General features: G+C 35.7%; 1 protein-coding gene and 7 non-coding genes across 8 annotated transcripts; 7 read left to right on the top strand and 1 right to left on the bottom strand.

Annotated features, from left to right (window-relative positions):
- Window positions 1-695: 695 nt before the first annotated feature.
- Trnaq-uug (transfer RNA glutamine (anticodon UUG)) lies at window positions 696-767 on the top strand. The gene has a single exon. It is a non-coding gene; the product is annotated as a tRNA-Gln (tRNA).
- Window positions 768-1803: 1036 nt separating this feature from the next.
- Window positions 1804-1875, top strand: Trnaq-cug (transfer RNA glutamine (anticodon CUG)). Its single transcript has one exon. It is a non-coding gene; the product is annotated as a tRNA-Gln (tRNA).
- Window positions 1876-6405: 4530 nt separating this feature from the next.
- On the top strand, window positions 6406-6477 carry Trnaq-uug (transfer RNA glutamine (anticodon UUG)). Its single transcript has one exon. It is a non-coding gene; the product is annotated as a tRNA-Gln (tRNA).
- A 1128-nt stretch (window positions 6478-7605) lies between these two features.
- Window positions 7606-7677, top strand: Trnaq-cug (transfer RNA glutamine (anticodon CUG)). The gene has a single exon. It is a non-coding gene; the product is annotated as a tRNA-Gln (tRNA).
- Window positions 7678-9432: 1755 nt separating this feature from the next.
- On the top strand, window positions 9433-9503 carry Trnaq-uug (transfer RNA glutamine (anticodon UUG)). Its single transcript has one exon. It is a non-coding gene; the product is annotated as a tRNA-Gln (tRNA).
- Window positions 9504-10251: 748 nt separating this feature from the next.
- Window positions 10252-10323, top strand: Trnaq-uug (transfer RNA glutamine (anticodon UUG)). Its single transcript has one exon. It is a non-coding gene; the product is annotated as a tRNA-Gln (tRNA).
- Window positions 10316-17459, bottom strand: LOC128213576 (uncharacterized). The gene is made up of 5 exons (XM_052919443.1): window positions 16705-17459; window positions 15181-15835; window positions 14541-14573; window positions 12786-12940; window positions 10316-12393 (listed from the first exon to the last, which is right to left on the bottom strand). Exons 1-5 carry the CDS (start codon window positions 17101-17103, stop codon window positions 11638-11640), a joined length of 1998 nt encoding a protein of 665 aa, XP_052775403.1. The 5' UTR covers window positions 17104-17459; the 3' UTR covers window positions 10316-11637.
- Window positions 17460-18469: 1010 nt separating this feature from the next.
- Window positions 18470-18541, top strand: Trnaq-uug (transfer RNA glutamine (anticodon UUG)). The gene has a single exon. It is a non-coding gene; the product is annotated as a tRNA-Gln (tRNA).
- The last annotated feature ends 1568 nt before the right edge of the window (window positions 18542-20109 follow it).

The following is a 20109-nucleotide window of genomic DNA, read 5'->3' as shown; positions in this document are numbered from 1 at the left end:
ACGGAAGAAGTGGTTGCGACATGTTTTGACTTAAATAAAATCTAAACATCATCAACTAAGACCCGTACAAACTTGCAACCATGTTATCCATCGTGATGCATTTCTCAGATTGTTAGTGCATATAACATGCCATAGAATAAGTCGTTGTTATTCTTGCATAGAAAATGCACCCAGACCGATAACAGACCGCATAAGCGATCAGATGGCAACCATTATTCTAGTCAAACTAGCCCATTTAACATCACGGTCTTTGTAATTCTTGAATATAAATCCTCTTGAGCCGGTATCAGGCCGCCTTTACGAATCAAATGGCAACCCAAGATATGCATAGGCCGGGAATTTCCACCACTTAACAACCGATCATATATGGATGGGTGGAGATGCTAAACTTACCTTAACTAAACACAGAAGAATAAGGCATGTTACATGTTAGTGATAATATGTTCGCAGAATTCACCATATTCAATGCATGTCACCGAGGTCCCGTGGTGTAATGGTTTACACACAGTACGTTGAATCCTGCGCTTCGGGCCGCTTTATTGGCAGCAGGGGAGGATGTACAACACAAAATGGTGAGACGTGTTACTCTATCTTTCCTGCATTGTGAGTTTTATTGATGGTTACAGGTTCGTGATAACCGATCTTTATTATCTTAACTGTAGTTACAAATCACCATATTCGTTGTCAGTCACTGAGGTCCCGTGGTGTAATGGTTAGCACTCAGGACTTTGAATCCTGCGATCCGAGTTCAAATCTCGGCGGGACCTAGAGATTTTTATTGTGAATATGTATTATTTTAATACACATTACTAAAGTTACAAGTGACCGTATGAAGATCATATCTTTACTATATGCATGATAATGTATTACTGTTCATGTTCGTAATTGCCTTAAATAACATAATAAAGTAACACTTTCGTTAACTTTATCAGTGTTACTCCAGAAACTAAATAACTACGTCAGCTTTTGCGAAAGCAAAACACAACGATTACATATATCGATATTAATGAAGCTGCATATCTAGCTTAATTTACCCTACCAATCTTAAATTTACCCCCCCCCCCCCCGAACTCGTGTTTGATATTCATACACCATTTGATGTGTTTGAAATCCTATTTTTATACCAAAAAGGTGATTTACTTTCGGTGAAAACAAACAACTTTGTCCCTCATACAGTCAAAAACAAACTAGTTTTTATATTATTCATCACCATAAACAAGTTATTGAACATTCTGGCTCGGCTGAGATATTTAAAAATGTTGACATTTATGTGTATCGAGATATACAAATCTTATACAGCGACAGGAGTATTCTAAATGACTCTATATGAATAAAAATGTGAAATGCTGTTGATAAAAATAAACAAATGAACCATTACGGGTTTTGATTTTAAGTCCTGAGTGCAAATTATTACACCACGGGACCTCGCTGACATTATTGGTACACATGGTCAACTCCAACTATAGTTATTTCTTGCAGTAAAAATAGTGCAACACGTCTTATTCTTATTACAGGGTAATAACATCGCTCTAAACTAGCAAGCAATCACTTAAATGGTTACATACATGTAAAAATGCATCGGTCGGGAATCGAACTCGTGGTTTTACTTTTCGCAAGTAATATTCATTGATGTGGCAGAACGTACGTGAGGAGTCTGTCTAAACACTACAGATTAAGGTTTGTTATAATATCCCTCATGCGTTGTGAGTCTTTCTTGAGACAACGATAGTTACAGGTAAGTGATAACCGATCTTTATTATCTAAACTGTAGGCTGAATTCACCGTATTCATTGTAGTCACCGAGGTCCCGTGGTGTAATGGTTAGCACTCAGGACTCTGAATCCTGCGATCCGAGTTCAAATCTCGGCGGGACCTAGTGTTGTTGTTTTTTTCAATTTTAAATATGTACTTTAAAACACATTACTAAAGTTACAAGTGTCAGCCCATAAATGATATTGATGCGACCCGCAATTACATATATCGATATCAATTAAGCCTCATATCTAACTAATTGTTACTCTACCAATCGAAAATAATCTCCTGAACATGCGTTTGATATGCAAACACAATTAAATGTGATTGAAATCCTATGTTTATACTTTAAAGGTGACTAGCTTTCGGTAATAACAATTAACTTTGTCCTCCCCTGCACACAGTCATAAACATTTAGCCTTTATAGTATCCCTAAGTTCAAAAATGTTCTTCATCAAACTACATATTTGATTCAAGTTTGGTTTCATAAGTATCGTTTTATAATATTGTTTTTTTCATAACCATTGTTTCATCATCATAACCAAGTTCTCGAACAAGTTCTCGAACATTCTGGCTCGGCCGAGATATCTAGGACTGACGGACATATATGTGCCTAGGGGTATACAAGTTTGGCATAGCGACAGTATTCTGAATGACTCTTTATGAATAAAAATGTGTTATGATGTTGATACAATAAACAAATGAACCAATAACATGAAAAAAAATGTTCATAAGGCCACTTGAAAAATATGAAATATATTTCTTTTAAAGCACGATAGTCGATATTGGTGAAAATGTAAATAACAAAAACAGACCGTTCAGAGGCTGTTTGTGCACTATCATGTTTAAAGGAACATCTTTAAAATTTAAAGTCTCGCCGAGATTTGAACTTGAATCAGAGGATTCCAAGTCCTAAATGCAAACCATTACACTACGGGACCTCATTGCCTTTCTTTGTACACATTGCGAATTCTATATATAATTGATTCTTGCAGGAAAATAAGTGTAACACGCCTTATTATTTTTTGTTTGTACAGGTATGTTTAGAATCTCATCAAAATAGCGCATAATTGTTTCCCAGATTATTATGCAGTCTACTGACTAGCGACAACTAGTATAACCAAAACATCATAATGGATATACATTTATTCTGATCGGGCTGTGAATGTTGTGTATAGCAAAGAGATGGATGCACGGTAAAAGACTGAAAATATACAAAATAAATTCTTAAAACAAAGCTCCAGCATAACATAAATTTAATATGACTTTGGAAAACATTAGAAGTTTTATAATTGTTTATGCGAAGTAAAATATGGTACCAAATCACCCGAGCACGAATGAGAACGTAAATAACAATGAAAATGCTTAACTGTTCTCAACTTATAACAAAAACATAACACTAATGACTAAGCAATAATGTACATAAACCATTGAAATAAAACTTACATCATGGGGGGTCGAAAAATGGCATAGAATTGCGTTTATACTTTATTGTTGTTCTTGTCGAGCACGTGCGATGGAAGTTAGGAAATGCTACTAACGAAAAGAAAGAACTACCCGAAAGAAAGATACCGCAAGAATATTAAGCTCTGAGCAACACAATTATAGTGTGTATATTTTGCATGTGAAAGGCTGTATCAACTGGTCTCTTGTCCCTTTAATGAAGCATTGTCAAGGCGTTTTCCTGACGTGGCAGCATGGACGTGAGAAGTCTGTACATTCACCAAAGACTAACGCGTGTTACAATGGTTTTCCTGGATATCGAGTCTTTTTGGAGACAATGATGGTTACAGATTAGTGATAACCGATCTTTATTATCTAAACTGTAGGTACAATTCACCATAATGATTGCCTGTTACCGAGGTCCCGTTGTGTATGATTATAAATCAGGACTTTGAATCCTGCGATCCGAGTTCAAATCTCGGCGGGACCTGGTCATTTTTATCATAATTCTAAATAAATACTTAAAACATATTACTTAATTTACATGTGAACGTTCATAAATGATATCTTTACTTTTTTGCATTTCTTTATTCTTATGGTGTATTACAATTAACTTTCGTAGTTGCCTAAAATAACACAATAAAATAACACTTTGTTAAGTTTGTCAGTGTAACTACAATAGCTATTTAACTACTTCAGCTTTTTACGATAGCAAATTACAACGATAAAATCAATCGATATTAATGGAGTCACATATATAGCTACTTTTACCCCGTCAATCTAAAGTGATCTCCCGAACTTCTGTTTGCGATGCAAACACCATTTCATGTTATTAGAGTCCTATTTTTATACTGAAAGGTAACACCCCTGTTCTTTTGTGTGTGTACAGGTGTGTTACGAATCTCATCTATGTCCATAAGTTGAGTAGGCATTGCTCTCGGATCTACACTATTTCAGAGAACATTGACGGTTGAGAGGTTAGAGGGAATCTGTTCTAACAATTCACCATATCTAATGCTTGTCACCGAGGACGGTGGTGTAATGGTTAACACTCAGGACTTAGACGCCTGCGATTCGGGCCGCTGACGTGGCAGAATATATGTGAGGAGCCTGTACATTCACCAAAGAGTAAGGTGTGTAACACTATTTTTCCTGCATAGTGAGTCTTTTTTTGAGACAACGATGGTTGCAGGTAAGTGATTACCGATTTTTTTTTAAACTAATCATTCCATGTCACCGAGGTGCCGTGGTGTAATGGTTAGCACTATTGGTTTGCGAATAAAAAGGGAACCAATAAGTATAAAGTTTTTGTTACGGTAAAGATAACGTTCCAACCACCTTGTTTGTTCCCGAATTTAAACGGGAACAAATCTATTGACATTTCCGAAATGGAAATTATGTTACTGTCAAAGTTAAGACAACAATGTCAACAATGTTAATGTAAGGTACGCGATATTTTCAGAATTCAAATGACAAAATAGTATGAACGACAATGAAGCAATGAGCACAAGGCAGCGGTTGGGAACACTTTTAAGCAAATAGGTATAAATACACTGTCGTCTTGGTTTTTTATATTATCCGCTCCCTTTCGCTCGCACACGAACGGAAGCGCACGGATTTGAGCGAACTACGCATGCTCAATTCTATCCAATAGAATTTCAGTAGTATCCGGAAGGTCAAACTGGTCGGATATCTCGTTATCTTGCCTTATTCTTGTTAAAGTTCTTCTTGGTTCTCGTTGCATTTATTGTCATCCTTTGACGTTGCCATACATTCAGAGCTTTAAATGTTTTATATCCATCCACATTTAGTTTTGTTACTGGACTTAATAGTTGTGTTTTAAGTTCTCATGTTCTTGTTTCATGGAAATGCACTCTTTAAAAATCGGATATCTGACTTTGATTTAAGGTATTTTCCGATGACTAAAGTGTAAATGCTGAACTATTATTCAAATGTTAATTCCAATAGGCTAAAGTGTGACGATAATATTGTTGTAGAAAAAAAGTTATAAAGACCTTTCTTGAATTATGTAACACAAGTATATTTTAAAACCGTCATAACTTACTGTTTAAAATATACAATATTGTTTTATTTAATTCAATATCAAATACATTGGCATTGCATGCGGGCTGAACACAAAGTATATTAATGTAGGCTCGGTGAAATATCAAAGCACTGAAATGGCTGAGAGACTTGGGGAGCAGCAAAGAAGGTGTCGAGACTGATTTTGATGACGTGGTGATTGCGAGATGAAGTTAACATCAATAAAAAATACTACAATACTGAACATGACTTATATGATAAAACTGTTGATGTTTGTTATGGGAAACAAGTGTCATTTCAATGTACAAATTGTTTGATAGTGTGTAAGATCGTTACGAAAGATTGTTGTTGAGACGATAGGTCTGTAAATTCTGCAAACAATACGTGATATTCACTAACAATCTGTGGAATGATGTTGAAAGTAGTAAAGTGGGAGTTCTGCCATGAAAGCAATACAACATTACGGAAGAAGTGGTTGCGACATGTTTTGACTTAAAGAAAATCTAAACATCATCCACTAAGACCCGTACAAACTTGCAACCAGGCTATCCACCATGGTGCATTCCTCAGATTGTTAGCGTATATCACATGTCATAGAATAAGTCGTTGTTATTCTTGCATAGAAAATGCACCCAGACCGATAACAGGCCGCATAAACGATCAGATGGCAACCATTATTCTAGTCAAACTAGCCCATTTAACATCACGGTCATTGTAATTCTTGAATATAAATCCTCTTGAGCCGGTTTAAGGCCGCCTTTACGAAGCAAATGGCAACCCAAGATATGCATAGGCCGGGAATCGACTCTGATTTCCACCACTAAACAACCGATCATATATGGATGGGTAGAGATGCTAAACTTACCTTAACTTAACACAGAAGAATAAGGCATGTTACATGTTAGTGATAATAGGTTCGTACAATTCACCATATTCAATGCATGTCACCGAGGTTCCGTGGTGTAATGGTTTACACACAGTACGTTGAATCCTGCGCTTCGGGCCGCTGTATTGGCAGCAGGGGAGGATGTACAACACAAAATATTGAGACGTGTTACTCTATCTTTCCTGCATTGTGAGTTTTATTGATGGTTACAGGTTAGTGATAACCAATCTTTATTATCTTAACTGTAGTTACAAATCACCATATTCGTTGTCAGACACTGAGGTCCCGTGGTGTAATGGTTAGCACTCAGGACTTTGAATCCTGCGATCCGAGTTCAAATCTCGGCGGGACCTAGAGATTTTTATTGTAAATGTGAATATGTATTTTAATACATATTACTTAAGTTACAAGTGACCGTATTAAGATCATATCTTTACTATATGTATGATATTGTATTACTGTTCACGTTCGTAATTGCCTTAAATAACATAATAAAGTAACACTTTCGTTAACTTTATCAGTGTTACTCCAGTAACTAAATAACTACGTCAGCTTTTGCGAAAGCAAAACACAAAAATTACATTTATCGAAATTAAAGGTTACCCTACCAATCTAAAATTACCCCCCCCCCCCCCCCCCGAACTCGTGTTTAAAATTCATACACCATTTGATGTGTTTGAAATCCTATTTTTATACCAAAAAAGGTGATTTGCGTTCGGTGAAAACAAACAACTTTGTCCCTCATACAGTCAAAAACAAATACAACTAGCTATTATATTATTCCTACGACCCAAAATGTATGTTCTTCATAGAAGTCGATGTTGATGCAAGTTTGGTTTCAAACGTATTTTTAAATTATTTTTTGTTTCATAACCATTGTTTCATCACCATAAACAAGTTATTGAACATTCTGGCTCGGCTGAGATATTTGAAAATGTTGACATTTATGTGTATCTAGATATACAAATTTTATACAGCGACAGAAGTATTCTAAATGCCTCTATATGAATAAAAAAGTGAAATGCTGTTGATAAAAATAAACAAATGAACCAATACGGGTTTTGATTTTAAGTCCTGACTGCAAATTATTACATCACGGGACCTCGTTGACATTATTGGTACACATGGTCAACTCCAACTATAGTTATTTCTTGCAGTAAAAAATAGTGCAGCTCGTCTTATTCTTATTACAGTGTAAAAACATCGTTCTAAACTAGCAAGCATTCACTTAAATGGTTACATACATGTAAAAATGCATCGGTCGGGAATCGAACTCGTGGTTTTACTTTTCGCAAGTAATATTCATTGATGTGGCAAAACGTACGTCAGGAGTCTGTCTAAACACTTCATACTAAGTTTTGTTATACTATCCCACATGCGTTGTGAGTCTTTCTTGAGACAACGATAGTTACAGGTAAGTGATAACCGATCTTTATTATCTAAACTGTAGGCTGAATTCACCGATTCATTGTAGTCACCGAGGTCCCGTGGTGTAATGGTTAGCACTCAGGACTCTGAATCCTGCGATCCGAGTTCAAATCTCGGCGGGACCTAGTGTTGTTGTGTGTGTGTTTTTTTTTCAATTTTAAATATGTACTTTAAGACACATTACTAAAGTCACAAGTGTCAGTCCATAAATGATATTGATGCGACCCGCAATTACATATATCGATATCAATTAAGCCTCATAATAACTAATTGTTACTCTACCAATCGAAAATAATCTCTTGAACATGCGTTTGATATGCAAACACAATTAAATGTGATTGAAATCCTATGTTTATACTTTAAAGGTGACTAGCTTTCGGTAATAACAATCAACTTTGTCCTCCCCTGCACACAGTCATAAACATTTAGCCTTTATAGTATCCCTAAGTTCAAAAATGTTCCTCATCAAACTACATATTTGATTCAAGTTTGGTTTCATAAGTATCGTTTTATAATATTGTTTTTTTATAACCATTGTTTCATCATCATAACCAAGTTATCGAACATTCTCGGCCGAGATATCTAGGACTGACGGACATATATGTGCCTAGGGGTATACAAGTTTGGCATAGCGACAGTATTCTGAATGACTCTTTATGAATAAAAATGTGTTATGATGTTGATACAATAAACAAATGAACCAATAACATTAAAAAAATGTCCATAAGGCCACTTGAAAAATTATCAAAAATATGAAATATATTTCTTTTAAAGCACGATAGTCGATATTGGTGAAAATGTAAATAATAAAAACAGACCGTTCAGAGGCTGTTTGTGCACTATTATGTTTGAAGGTACATCTTTAAAATTTAAAAACAAATCATTAAGTCTCGCCGAGATTTGAACTTGAATCAGAGGATTCAAAGTCCTAAATGCAAACCATTACACTACGGGACCTCATTGCCATTCATTGTACACATTGCGCATTCTATATATAATTGATTCTTGCAGGAATATAAGTGTAACACGCCTTATTATTTTTTGTTTGTACAGGTATGTTTAGAATCTCATCAAAATAGCGCATAATTTTTTCCCAGATAATTATGCAGTCTACTGACTAGCGACAACTAGTATAACCAAAACATCATTCTGGTCATACATTTATTCTAATCGGGCTGTAAATGTTGTGTATAACACAGAGATGGATGCACGGTAAAAGACTGAAAATATACAAAATAAATTCTTAAACAAAGCTCCAGCATAACATAAATTTAATATGACTTTGGAAAATATTAGAAGTTTTATAATTGTTTATGCGAAGTAAAATATGGTACCAAATCACCCGAGCACGAATGAGAACGTAAATAACAATGAAAATGCTTAACTGTTCTCAACTTATAACAAAAACATAACACTAATGACAATAAAGCAATAATGTACATAAACCACTAAAATAAAACTTACATCATGAGGGGTCGAAAAATGGCATAGAATTGCGTTTATACTTTATTGTTGTTCTTGTCGAGCGCGTGCGACGGAAGTTAGGAAATGCTACTAACGAAAAGAAAGAACTACCCGAAAGAAAGATACCGCAGGAATATTAAGCTCTGAGCAACACAATTATAGTGTGTATATTTTGCATGTGAAAGGCTGTATCAACTGGTCTCTTGTCCCTTTAATGAAGCATTGTCAAGGCGTTTCCCTGACGTGGCAGCATGGACGTGAGAAGTCTGTACACTCACCAAAGACTAACGCGTGTTACAATGGTTTTCCTGGATATCGAGTCTTTTTGGAGACAATGATGGTTACAGGTTAGTGATAACCGATCTTTATTATCTGAACTGTAGGTACAATTCACCATAATGATTGCCTGTTACCGAGGTCCCGTGGTGTATGGTTAGCACTCAGGACTTTGAATCCTGCGATCCGAGTTCAAATCTCGGCGGGACCTGGTAATTTTTATCATAATTCTAAATAAATACTTAAAACATATTACTGAATTTACATGTGAACGTTCATAAATGATATCTTTACTTTTTTGCATTTTTTAATTCTTATGGTGTATTACAATTAACTTTTGTAGTTGCCTAAAATAACACAATAAAATAACACTTTGTTAAGTTTGTCAGTGTAACTACAATAGCTATTTAACTACTTCAGCTTTTTACGATAGCAAATTACAACGATAACATCAATCGATATTAATGGAGTCACATATATAGCTACTTTTACCCCGTCAATCTAAAGTAATCTCCCGAACTTCTGTTTGCGATGCAAACACCATTTCATGTTATTAGAGTCCTATTTTTATACTGAAAGGTAACACCCCTGTTCTTTTGTGTGTGTACAGGTGTGTTACGAATCTCATCTATGTCCATAAGTTGAGTAGGCATTGCTCTCGGATCTACACTATTTCAGAGAACATTGACGGTTGAGAGGTTAGAGGGAATCTGTTCTAACAATTCACCATATCTAATGCTTGTCACCGAGGACGGTGGTGTAATGGTTAACACTCAGGACTTAGACGCCTGCGATTCGGGCCGCTGACGTGGCAGAATATATGTGAGGAGCCTGTACATTCACCAAAGAGTAAGGTATGTAACACTATCTTTCCTGCATAGCGAGTCTTTTTTTGATACAACGATGGTTGCAGGTAAGTGATAACCGATTTTTTAAAACTAATCATTCCATGTCACCGAGGTGCCGTGGTGTAATGGTTAGCACTCAGGACTTTGAATCCTGCGATCCGAGTTCAAATCTCGGCGGGACCTAGTGATTTTTATAATAATTTGAAAATTGTACTTTAAAACACATAACTTAAATTACAAGTGACTGTCTATAATTGACACACAACTCAAAGTAACATAACTAAGTATAAACTCAGAAAAACAGTCATATCATTTTGATCCTCCCCGAAAAGTCAAAAACATCAAGCTTATCAATATAGCTAGGTAACACCGATGGATGCTCTGAAAGGTTGTATAACACTATTCATCAAGGTTTTCTGGGATGGATTGGTGCATATATCTGTACATTGAAAATGTATCAATTACAACATTTACCAAACAAGTTTAAACAACTCATTTTTTTCTTATGCATGACTGTGGCATATGAAATATATAAAAACAATCATGGCGGTGTAATGGTTAACACTCAGGCCTATGAATCCTACGATTCGGGCCGCTTACGTGGAAGCATGGACATGAGGAGCTTGTACAAACTAAAAGATTAAGGCGTGTTACACTACCTTTCCTGCATTGTGAGTATTTCTTGAGACAACGATGGTTACAGGTTAGGGATAACCGATCTCTTTATCTAAACTGTACTCTGAGTTCACCGTATTCAACGAGGTCCCCTTGAGTAATGGTTAGCACTCAGGAATCTGAATCCTGCGATCCGAGTTCAAATATCGGCGGGACCTGGTGATTGTTATTGCTTAAGTATCAGACTAATAGTTACATCGAATCCTCCCCGCAAAGTCAAAAACATCATGTTTGACTGTATATGCCTTTTTCTGCCCATCACGGGCGGTTACCGGAATTGACTTTAGAGGTGGCGTATCCTAGGGGCGCAACCCTTTTACGTGTATTGAACAAAAGGATACAAATTTGCTTCCAAAACAGTAAAAAATAGACGGTAGCTTTTGGTACATTTCTTCTTTGAAAAGTATTCAACACATAGCAACGGGACTTAAGAAATTTCTAGAAATCCTTCAGATCTTAAGTTGAGATTTACCAACTACTACTTAAGAACGTTTATGAATAGAACTTAAGATAAATGAAATTCCACAAACAGCACAGTTACATACTATATATTAAAACTATGAAGATATATTAAATTATAATTTTGAATAATCATAATATTGTCGTGATGGGAATTCATCTAATTAAGCTTCATGCATTTAAAGATATGCGATTTATCAATAAGAAAGATATGTTATGCTATTAAGTCATTTTGACCATGTTTTGTGTAATTTGTTACATACAACTTTCATACAGTGAAATAAATCGAATAACAAAATGTGTTTTCGTCAATACTAAAAACGGCAATGCATTTTTAAATACAGACATACAAACAGTGTACATTCAAAGCTTTGGTCGCCAGCCTTCGTGTATAATAGCTTTCAGTTTAGTGTTGTCAATGTTACTAAGTTCAATACCTTCAAAAACCATTGATGGGTCCTCAAACCGTTGAAAGAAATTACCATCCAATCTCTTTTCTGCACAGTAGTTTCCAAGACATTGTTTGTCCGAAAAACACAGTTTAAAGCAATCAGACACTTCTGTAACAGAGTAGCTATAGAACTCCTGCGAACTTTGGTTTTGGTGTGATTTTTTCTTTAAATCCTCGAGCATTAAAGGTTTAAGATAATCATGCTGTTCATCATCTGCTTCGTCATATATTCTGTCGGTGTCTTCTTCACCATCGTCCGCTCCATCGTTGTCATATTGAGTATTATATAAACCTCCCAGACCACTCTGACCTGGCGACCACGAGGCCAAACCAACTGAAGACGCTTCCGTTGTAGGTTTCGATTGCTCAGGCAATGGGGGTAAGGTCCTCGATGCCATTGGATGGATTGATTGTGACTGCGGAGATACTGGAGTCACTGGGCTAGACGGTTCAACGGAACTGTCCGTGTTTTTGTCGGAGTTATTCATGATAGTGATTCTTTCTAGGTAAGACTTAACCTTTGACTGTTGAAGGGGTTTTAAATGAACCCTTTTCCTGTATTGATTTTCTTTTGTAGCTTTTGAGCTGAACATTGCGAGCAGCTCTGAATGTATTCTTTTAAAGCCCATTTTGCTCTTTTGGACAATGTTTGTTCGATCTTCTTCTTTCTTAAAAAAGATAACAATCTGTATGTCATTTATATAAGTTAAGCTTATTTTGGGTTTGGATGCAACTATAAACCTAGTTTTACCAATTATACTAACGCAACACTATATATACGAGTTCTGAAATTGACCCCGCCCCCCCCCCCCCTCCCAACTCCCTAGCTTTTTGTGCTCAACCAAATTTTCTTTTTAAAATATATCATTCAATTCATACTTGAAGGCCACATATCTCATGCGATCAAAGGTAACAAATGTTTCAGGCGGTCAAGAATTCACAATTCATTGAAAGAGATGTTTTCGTAAAGTTTAATGTACATATACATTGTACATCTATAGAAAAACTGCATATAATTATTAAAGAACTTATTTAGATACAAATAATTTCACTTGCCCACCTTGATTGGAAGTTTGATGTCGTTAAAAGAACTGCTGTCGCTTTCAACGGAAATCGAGACCTGCCGTCTGGTTTTCCTTCCTTCTGTTTCGGGATTTGATGGTGTCGTCTGCCGCCTGGCAATTTCCGGTTTCACCTTGGCCACTGGTCGTCTTTCTTAAAAATGATTTTTAATTGAATTACGTTGGGATCGTTGGGTTTTCAAAAACTATATACATGTAAATCAAATGAGACCGTCTTATGGTAATCGTACTTCATTTAAATCCTAAAAGATAACTAGTTCGAACCATAATAGACACAAATTCGAGCTATATAAATGTAAGTAAGCTGCTAGGTGGTAAGTTCAAAGCGTGCTTCGTGGAATTTGCGCGCGTGCCCTACTGCGTTTATTCAGCATAAACGCAAGACAAAATGCGATCAATGCTAAATTAAAGTGTAAATAAAGTATGAGAGAGAAACAAAGGTTTACAATATGAGCGTCAATTTATGCAACTACAATCTTCAGAAAATTTAGGTCACTTGACCAGTGTCACATTAAATTTTGACCCCGAAAGTAAAACGTATGAAACAAGATAAAAAAGACTTTTGCTTAGTCAAGGGCCAGAACCCTGCTCATGATAGTCAGAAGACGGTTGATGTCGTTTTAGCATTATGTACATGTTGACTAAAATTTCAGGCTGGTAACTGTAGGTACCTATTTCGATTATACCTATAAGTATAGTAGAAGGGCTTTTGTGTGTGTGTGTGGTTTGCTGTTACTGATAAGATAAAAAAAAATACGCTTTAAAACATAACTTTCTTTTAAAATGGAATAATCAGTTCCGTCCAATGACTTGAAACATTGTTGCTGTGTATTATGGGTTTTTAAGTATTAATTAACCAATAATATGAATAAATCTCTTACAAAAAGTAAACATGATATTTTCATGCATAATACACTTGAGCGCAATCAATCGGTACCTCAACGATACCAGATAGAAATCACAAAGAGGTATAACAAAACGTGAAGCAAAGCAGAAACGGGGTATCAATTGATATCTTCAAAACGAGCTAATTTATACTAAATGTTCTCATTTATAATGTTTCTACTAAGGATTTATTCGAAAGACATACGTACTTAATGGTGCCGTGTGAATAAACTACTAAACTTTCACAACAATATGTAGAAAATCTGGTTATATAAACATTAAAATATTTGTTCAGAAGGCATAAAGTCGTGAATTGCTAGTATTTCAAAGTTAATGGAGCAGACAATCATTTGTATTTAGAGCACATCTTGGGTCGGCTGGTAACGCTCAAGAACTATTTTGTTCCATCCACCGCTAATATTAATGGTCTCAGACCGAGGACACACATGCATTATACGTATGAATGAACCAGTGGTCTATATGAAACAGGGATGCCTTCTGTATATTTCGCCAGACTTTTATGTGAAATAATTGATGTTAACCTTTTGATTATCTAAATATGTCATGGACTTAATTTTAAAGGAAAAATATACCGTTTTAAATTTGTTATCTTTTGTGAAAGGTTTGCTACCAACATATAGAACGTTATGTGGGAAATACACTTTACATATTATCAAACAAATTTTGTTTGCTATCAAGTAAATTATATATTTAAATTTCCTCCGAAAAATAAGACAAGAATCAACAACTACGATCATGTGGACTTATGACAGAGACACACCACAGACACGCCAATGACTTTGAAGATACCATTATAAAATCATAAATGCATAACAGCATAACCATACTTGGAATCGGCGGTGGCGGCTCATTGTCTGGATCTGAAAAAGTAAAATCAAACTAGTAACTCCGCATTGCGGTCAAACAATGTTTTCAATAAGGCAATCAGGAAACTTTGAAAATCAAACTAGTAACTCCGCATTGCGGTCAAACAAGGTTTTCAATAAGGCAATCAGGAAACTTTGAAAATCAAACTAGTAACTCCGCATTGCGGTCAAACAAAGTTTTCAATAAGGCAATCATGAAACTTTGGAACTCAACGTTTTGGATATCTACCTGTTATGGTAAATAATGTCCTCTGTCATTTTCGAAATAGAATTAGTGGCACTCAAAATGTAGCAAAATACCCCACCAAACAAAGGCTATAGTATTGTACAAGTACTGGACGTTTTGACGATGATATATATTCATTTACTTTTTTCTACCCGTGGAGGTATTTTTATACATATGTGGAGGGTCATTATTTCTATGGGATTCATTATGTGTTCATAAAACCTGCTCATTATATTTTTTATTTCATTTGTTATTATTTCATTTATAAAGTTTGTTTCAGGTTTTCACTTATCCGCCTGATGCTATTATCTCTTTTTTTACATTTTATATATAAACTGCTGTTAATGGACCTTTAATATTGTATAAGAGCGGTACCTGAAGTCACATGCAGATAATCGCTTGGCCGTCGTAACCAAGTAAGTCTTTCACTTCCAGGCCCTGTTGCTTCAACGGCGTAAATGCTACTTCTCAACCAATAATTGTCTTTGTACATTTCAAAATACTTTTTAACGTGATCCTCCATTTCTTTAGATGCATGGACGTGAAACTGTTGCTTTCCCCATAAGCTTTCAGGTATCAAGGCCACCGATCTACAGATCTCGTTTTCTTCTTGGACATATGCACAGACGAAAGCCTTGGACGTAAAACCAATCACTTCTATTGGCGAACTTAATATTTCCAGCAGACGACATGCTTCTTCGCGGCATTTAAGAACAATCTCAAGCAGCCCGACGTCATTAAACTGAACACATGCGAGAAGGGCCCCGTCCTTCTTCAAATCGCTGAGAGTGTATAAATTGTTGTCAAGAATTGAGGTCATGTTGACGATTTCATCCTCCCGGATGTGGTATTCTTGGTCACCGGCGTTGCACTGGAGGTATCTGAGTTTAGTGCAGCTGTCGTAGTAGACACGTTTAGGCTTCAGGATTGTCATGGCGGGAACGTCTGGACCGGTTCCGTGGACGCCGTATGGCTCGCATAAAGTCATGTCCGACTCTACCTTTACATGCCGTGGGAAACTTTCGATCACCTGTAAGTGCAAACAAAATCTCTTTTTGCTAGAAAGCCTGACAGGGGTATTCAATGTAAAATGTTTTTGGAACATCTACCATTTTTCACGAAACACATATTTAGTGCATGAATATACAGACTTACGAATTGACTGACATCTTAAAAGTACTACATGTATTCACTTATAAACTCTTATGAACCTATAAAAATTGCTTAGGATCACATGTTATGATTTTAATAGATAAAAAATATATAACAGTTAACGGCAATTTAAACTGATGCTTTTTATCAATTTGAAAGAAATAAGACAATATTGTACAAATTTATTATTTTGTCAAAATGTCAGTAAAAAATAAATAACCTTAAAACCGACGTCAAGATAAGTTTACTGAATTTTGATAACCGTTTGACATTAAAGCTGCACTCTCACAGATTAAAAGTTTTGACAACTTATTTATTTTTTTGTCTAGGAACGAGCCGATTTTTTTTTTGCGAAATTGCATGGAAACCAGTTATATAAGACTGCTGAAAAAATAAGAATGCAGATTTTTATATTTAAGTTAAAAAATGATGTTTTATACATTTTTCTTAAACCGTTAGTACGGTTCAAGCCATAAAACATTAATTTTCGAACGGAAATATGGATATCTACGATCTGTTTTTTTTTGTCAGCAATTATATATCATTGGTTTGCAGATATTTACGCAAAAATCTGCTTTTTTCCAAGACAAAAAATAAAAAAAATTGTAAAAATGGTATATCTATGATAGCGCAGCTTAAACACGACTGAAATAAAGCTTAAGATAGGTATGTATCCAAGTTTTACCAAAGGCTAAATGGGCCAAACACCAAGCAAGAGCTTTTTAGACATCGTGGTTAGTTGCATACCTCTTGTATGGATGAGAACCTTGTTCTGTGACCCGGTATGTCTACGTATCGCAGTTTCCCAGGATACAAGACAGGAACCAGAAACTCCAGCCCTTCGCACTGTCGTCTGCTTTTCATTGTATCTGCTCCCTTTTGCTCGCGCACGCTATCTACGTCGTTGAACGGAAGCGCACGGATTTGGGCGAACTGCGCATGCTCAATTTTATCCAATAGAATTTCAGTAGTATCCGGTAGGTCAAACTGGTCGGATATCTCGTAATCCGTGTTGCACGCGGTCACGAGCACTGGAAACTCAAGTCCCTCTCTTAAAATACCATTTATTGTCTTTGCCTTATTCTTGTTAAAGTTCTTCTTCTTGGTTATCGTTGCCTTTTTGTTGTGATCCTTGGACGTTGCCATAGTTTCCGAGTTTTTAATGTTTTATATCCATCCACATTTAGTTTTGTTAGTGCACTTAATAGTTGTGTTTTAAGTTCTCATGTTTTTGTATCATGGAAATGCAGTCTTTAAAAATCGAATATCCGACTTTAATTTTAGGTTCTTTCCGATGACTAAGATCTAAATGCTGAACTATTATTAAAAAAAATTAAATCCAATATGCTCAAGTGTGACGAGAATATTCTTGAAGAAAAAGTTATAACGACCTTTCTTGAATTATGTAACATAACTGTTTAACATAAACCTTCATTACTTCCTGTTTAAAAATATACAATATTGTTTTACTTAGTTCAATATCAAATACAATGGCATTGCACGCGGCTTGAACACACAGTGTATTAATGTAGGCTCGGTGAAATATCAAAGCACTAAGAGGGCTGAGAGACTTGGGAAGCAGCTAAGTAGGTATCAAGACTAATTTTGATGACGTGGTGATTGCGAGATGAAGTTAACATCAATAAAAATACTACAATACTGAACATGACTTATATGATAAAACTGTTGATGTTTGTTATGGAAAAGAAGTGTGGTTTGAATGTAAAATTGTTTAATAGTGTGTTAGATCGATACGAAATATGATGTTGAGACAATAGGTCTGTGAATTCTGCAAACAATAAGTGATATTCACTAACAATCTGTGGATTGATATTGCAAGTAGTAAAGTGGGAATTCCGCATGGTATGAAAGCAATAAAACATTATGGAACCCGTACAAATTTGCAACCATGTTATCCATCGTGATGCATTTCTCAGATTGTTAGTGCATATAACATGCCATAGAATAAGTCGTTGTTATTCTTGCATAGAAAATACACCCAGACCGATAACAGGCCGCATAAGGGATCAGATGGCAACCATTAGTCTAGCCCATTTCACATCACGGTCTTTGTAATTCTTGAATATAAATCCTCTTGAGCCTTGACGAATCAAGTTGCAACCCGAGATATGCATAGGCCGGGAATCGACTCTGATTTCCACCACTAAACAACCGATCATATATGGATGGGTGGTGATGCTAAACTTACCTTAACTAAACACAGAAGAATAAGGCATGTTATATGTTAGTGATAATTTGTTCGTACAATTCACCATATTCAATGCTTCTCACCGAGGATCCGTGGTGTAATGGTTTACACAAAATACGTTGAATCCTGCGCTTCGGGCCGCTGTAGTGGCAGCAGGGGAGGATGTACAAACACAAAATATTGAGACGTGTTACACTATCTTTCCTGTATTGTGAGTTTTCTTGATGGTCACAGGTTAGTGATAACCGATCTTTATTATCTAAACTGTAGCTACAAATCACCATATTCGTTGTCTGTCACCGAGGTCCCGTGGGGTAATGGTTAGCACTCAGGACTTTGAATCCTGCGATCCGAGTTCAAATCTCGGCGGGACCTAGAGATTGTTATTGTTAATGTTAATATGTATTTTAATAGAAGTTTCAAATGACCGTATTAAGATCATATTTTTACTGTATTCATATTATGACATTGTATTACTGTTCACGTTCGTAATTGCCTTAAATAACATAATAAAGTAACACTTTTGCTAACTTGATCAGTGTTACTCCAGTAATAAATAACTACTTCAGATTTTTGCGAAAGCAAAACACAACGATTACATATAATTATATCGATATTAATGGAGCTGCATATCTAACTTACTTTACCCTACCAATCTAATATCCCCCTCCCTCCCCCCGATATCGTGTTTTATTCGCATACACCTTTTGGTGTGATTGAAATCCTATATTTATACCAAAGGTTGATTTGCTTTCGATGAAAACATAAAATTTTGTCCTCACACACAGTCACTAACATTTAGCTCATATAATTACCCTACGTTCCAGAATGTTCTTCATTAAAGTCGATGTGGATGCAAGTTTGGTTTCAAAAGTAGTTCAATTATTTTTTGTTTCATAACCATTGTTTCATTACCATAAACAAGTTATTGAACATTCTGGCTCGACTTAGATATCTCAAAATGTTGACATTTATGTGCATCGAGAAATACTAATTTTATACAGCGACATGTGAATTCTGAATGATTTTATATGAATAAAAATGTGAAATGCTGTTGATAAAAATAAACAAATGAACCTATGCGGGTTTTATTAAGTTCTATGGCCATTATGGTATACTGAGTGTTTTGTTTACAAAGATGTTCATATATAAAAAAAAAATATATATATACTTCTGATACTTTAAGAAGGCACGATAGTCGATCTAGATAAAAATGAAAAGAACATAAAACAATCCGATGGAAGGCTGTTTTTACACTATTATGTTTGAAGGTACATCTTGACAGTATCTTGCAGGAAAATTGTGTAATTTTGTGTTTGTGAATCTCATCATGTCCATGCCTCAACTCAGGTCCAGTGGCTGCCATTCTAACGGCCCGGGATGGATTCTTTGTTTGCCACTTGATAATTGAAGGGGCTAGATACCACATGTTCCCAAATTTGGCAAATACATTATTTCCACAGTACAAGCCTAGAGTTGTCAATACAAGCTAGTATGAGGCCGATAATACATCATTTAACATAATTAAAATACAATTTTGTCTCTGTCTCAGCTGAGTTAACCTGTTTAAAAATAGGGCATGACGTTTTCTCAGAATTTAGTGCTTATATTTAGCATGATACTAATACCGGCGCTATTTTTAAAATCAGTGGGGTTTACCTGATAGACAGACCCAGTAAATTTCGAATTGGAATATAATACGCAAAAACTGCAAACGATGTGTCGTAAGCGATTTGATACATCAGTGAGTAAGATTCAGCGCGTTGTATACATAACGATATCAATTTTATGTTAGTTTTTAATAATTTTATTTTTTCTTTCAATTGTATTACCTGGTCTCATGTCCCTTTAATGAAGCATTGTCAATGCGTTTTCCTGACGTGGCAGCATGGACGTGAGGAGCCTGTACATTCACCAAAGCCTAACGCGTGTAACACTATCTT

This window comes from Mya arenaria, chromosome 13 (assembly GCF_026914265.1).
Source record: "Mya arenaria isolate MELC-2E11 chromosome 13, ASM2691426v1".
Lineage (NCBI taxonomy): Eukaryota > Metazoa > Mollusca > Bivalvia > Myida > Myidae > Mya > Mya arenaria.
Note: the sequence above shows the minus strand (reverse complement) of the source record. Positions and strands in the feature narration are given on the sequence as shown.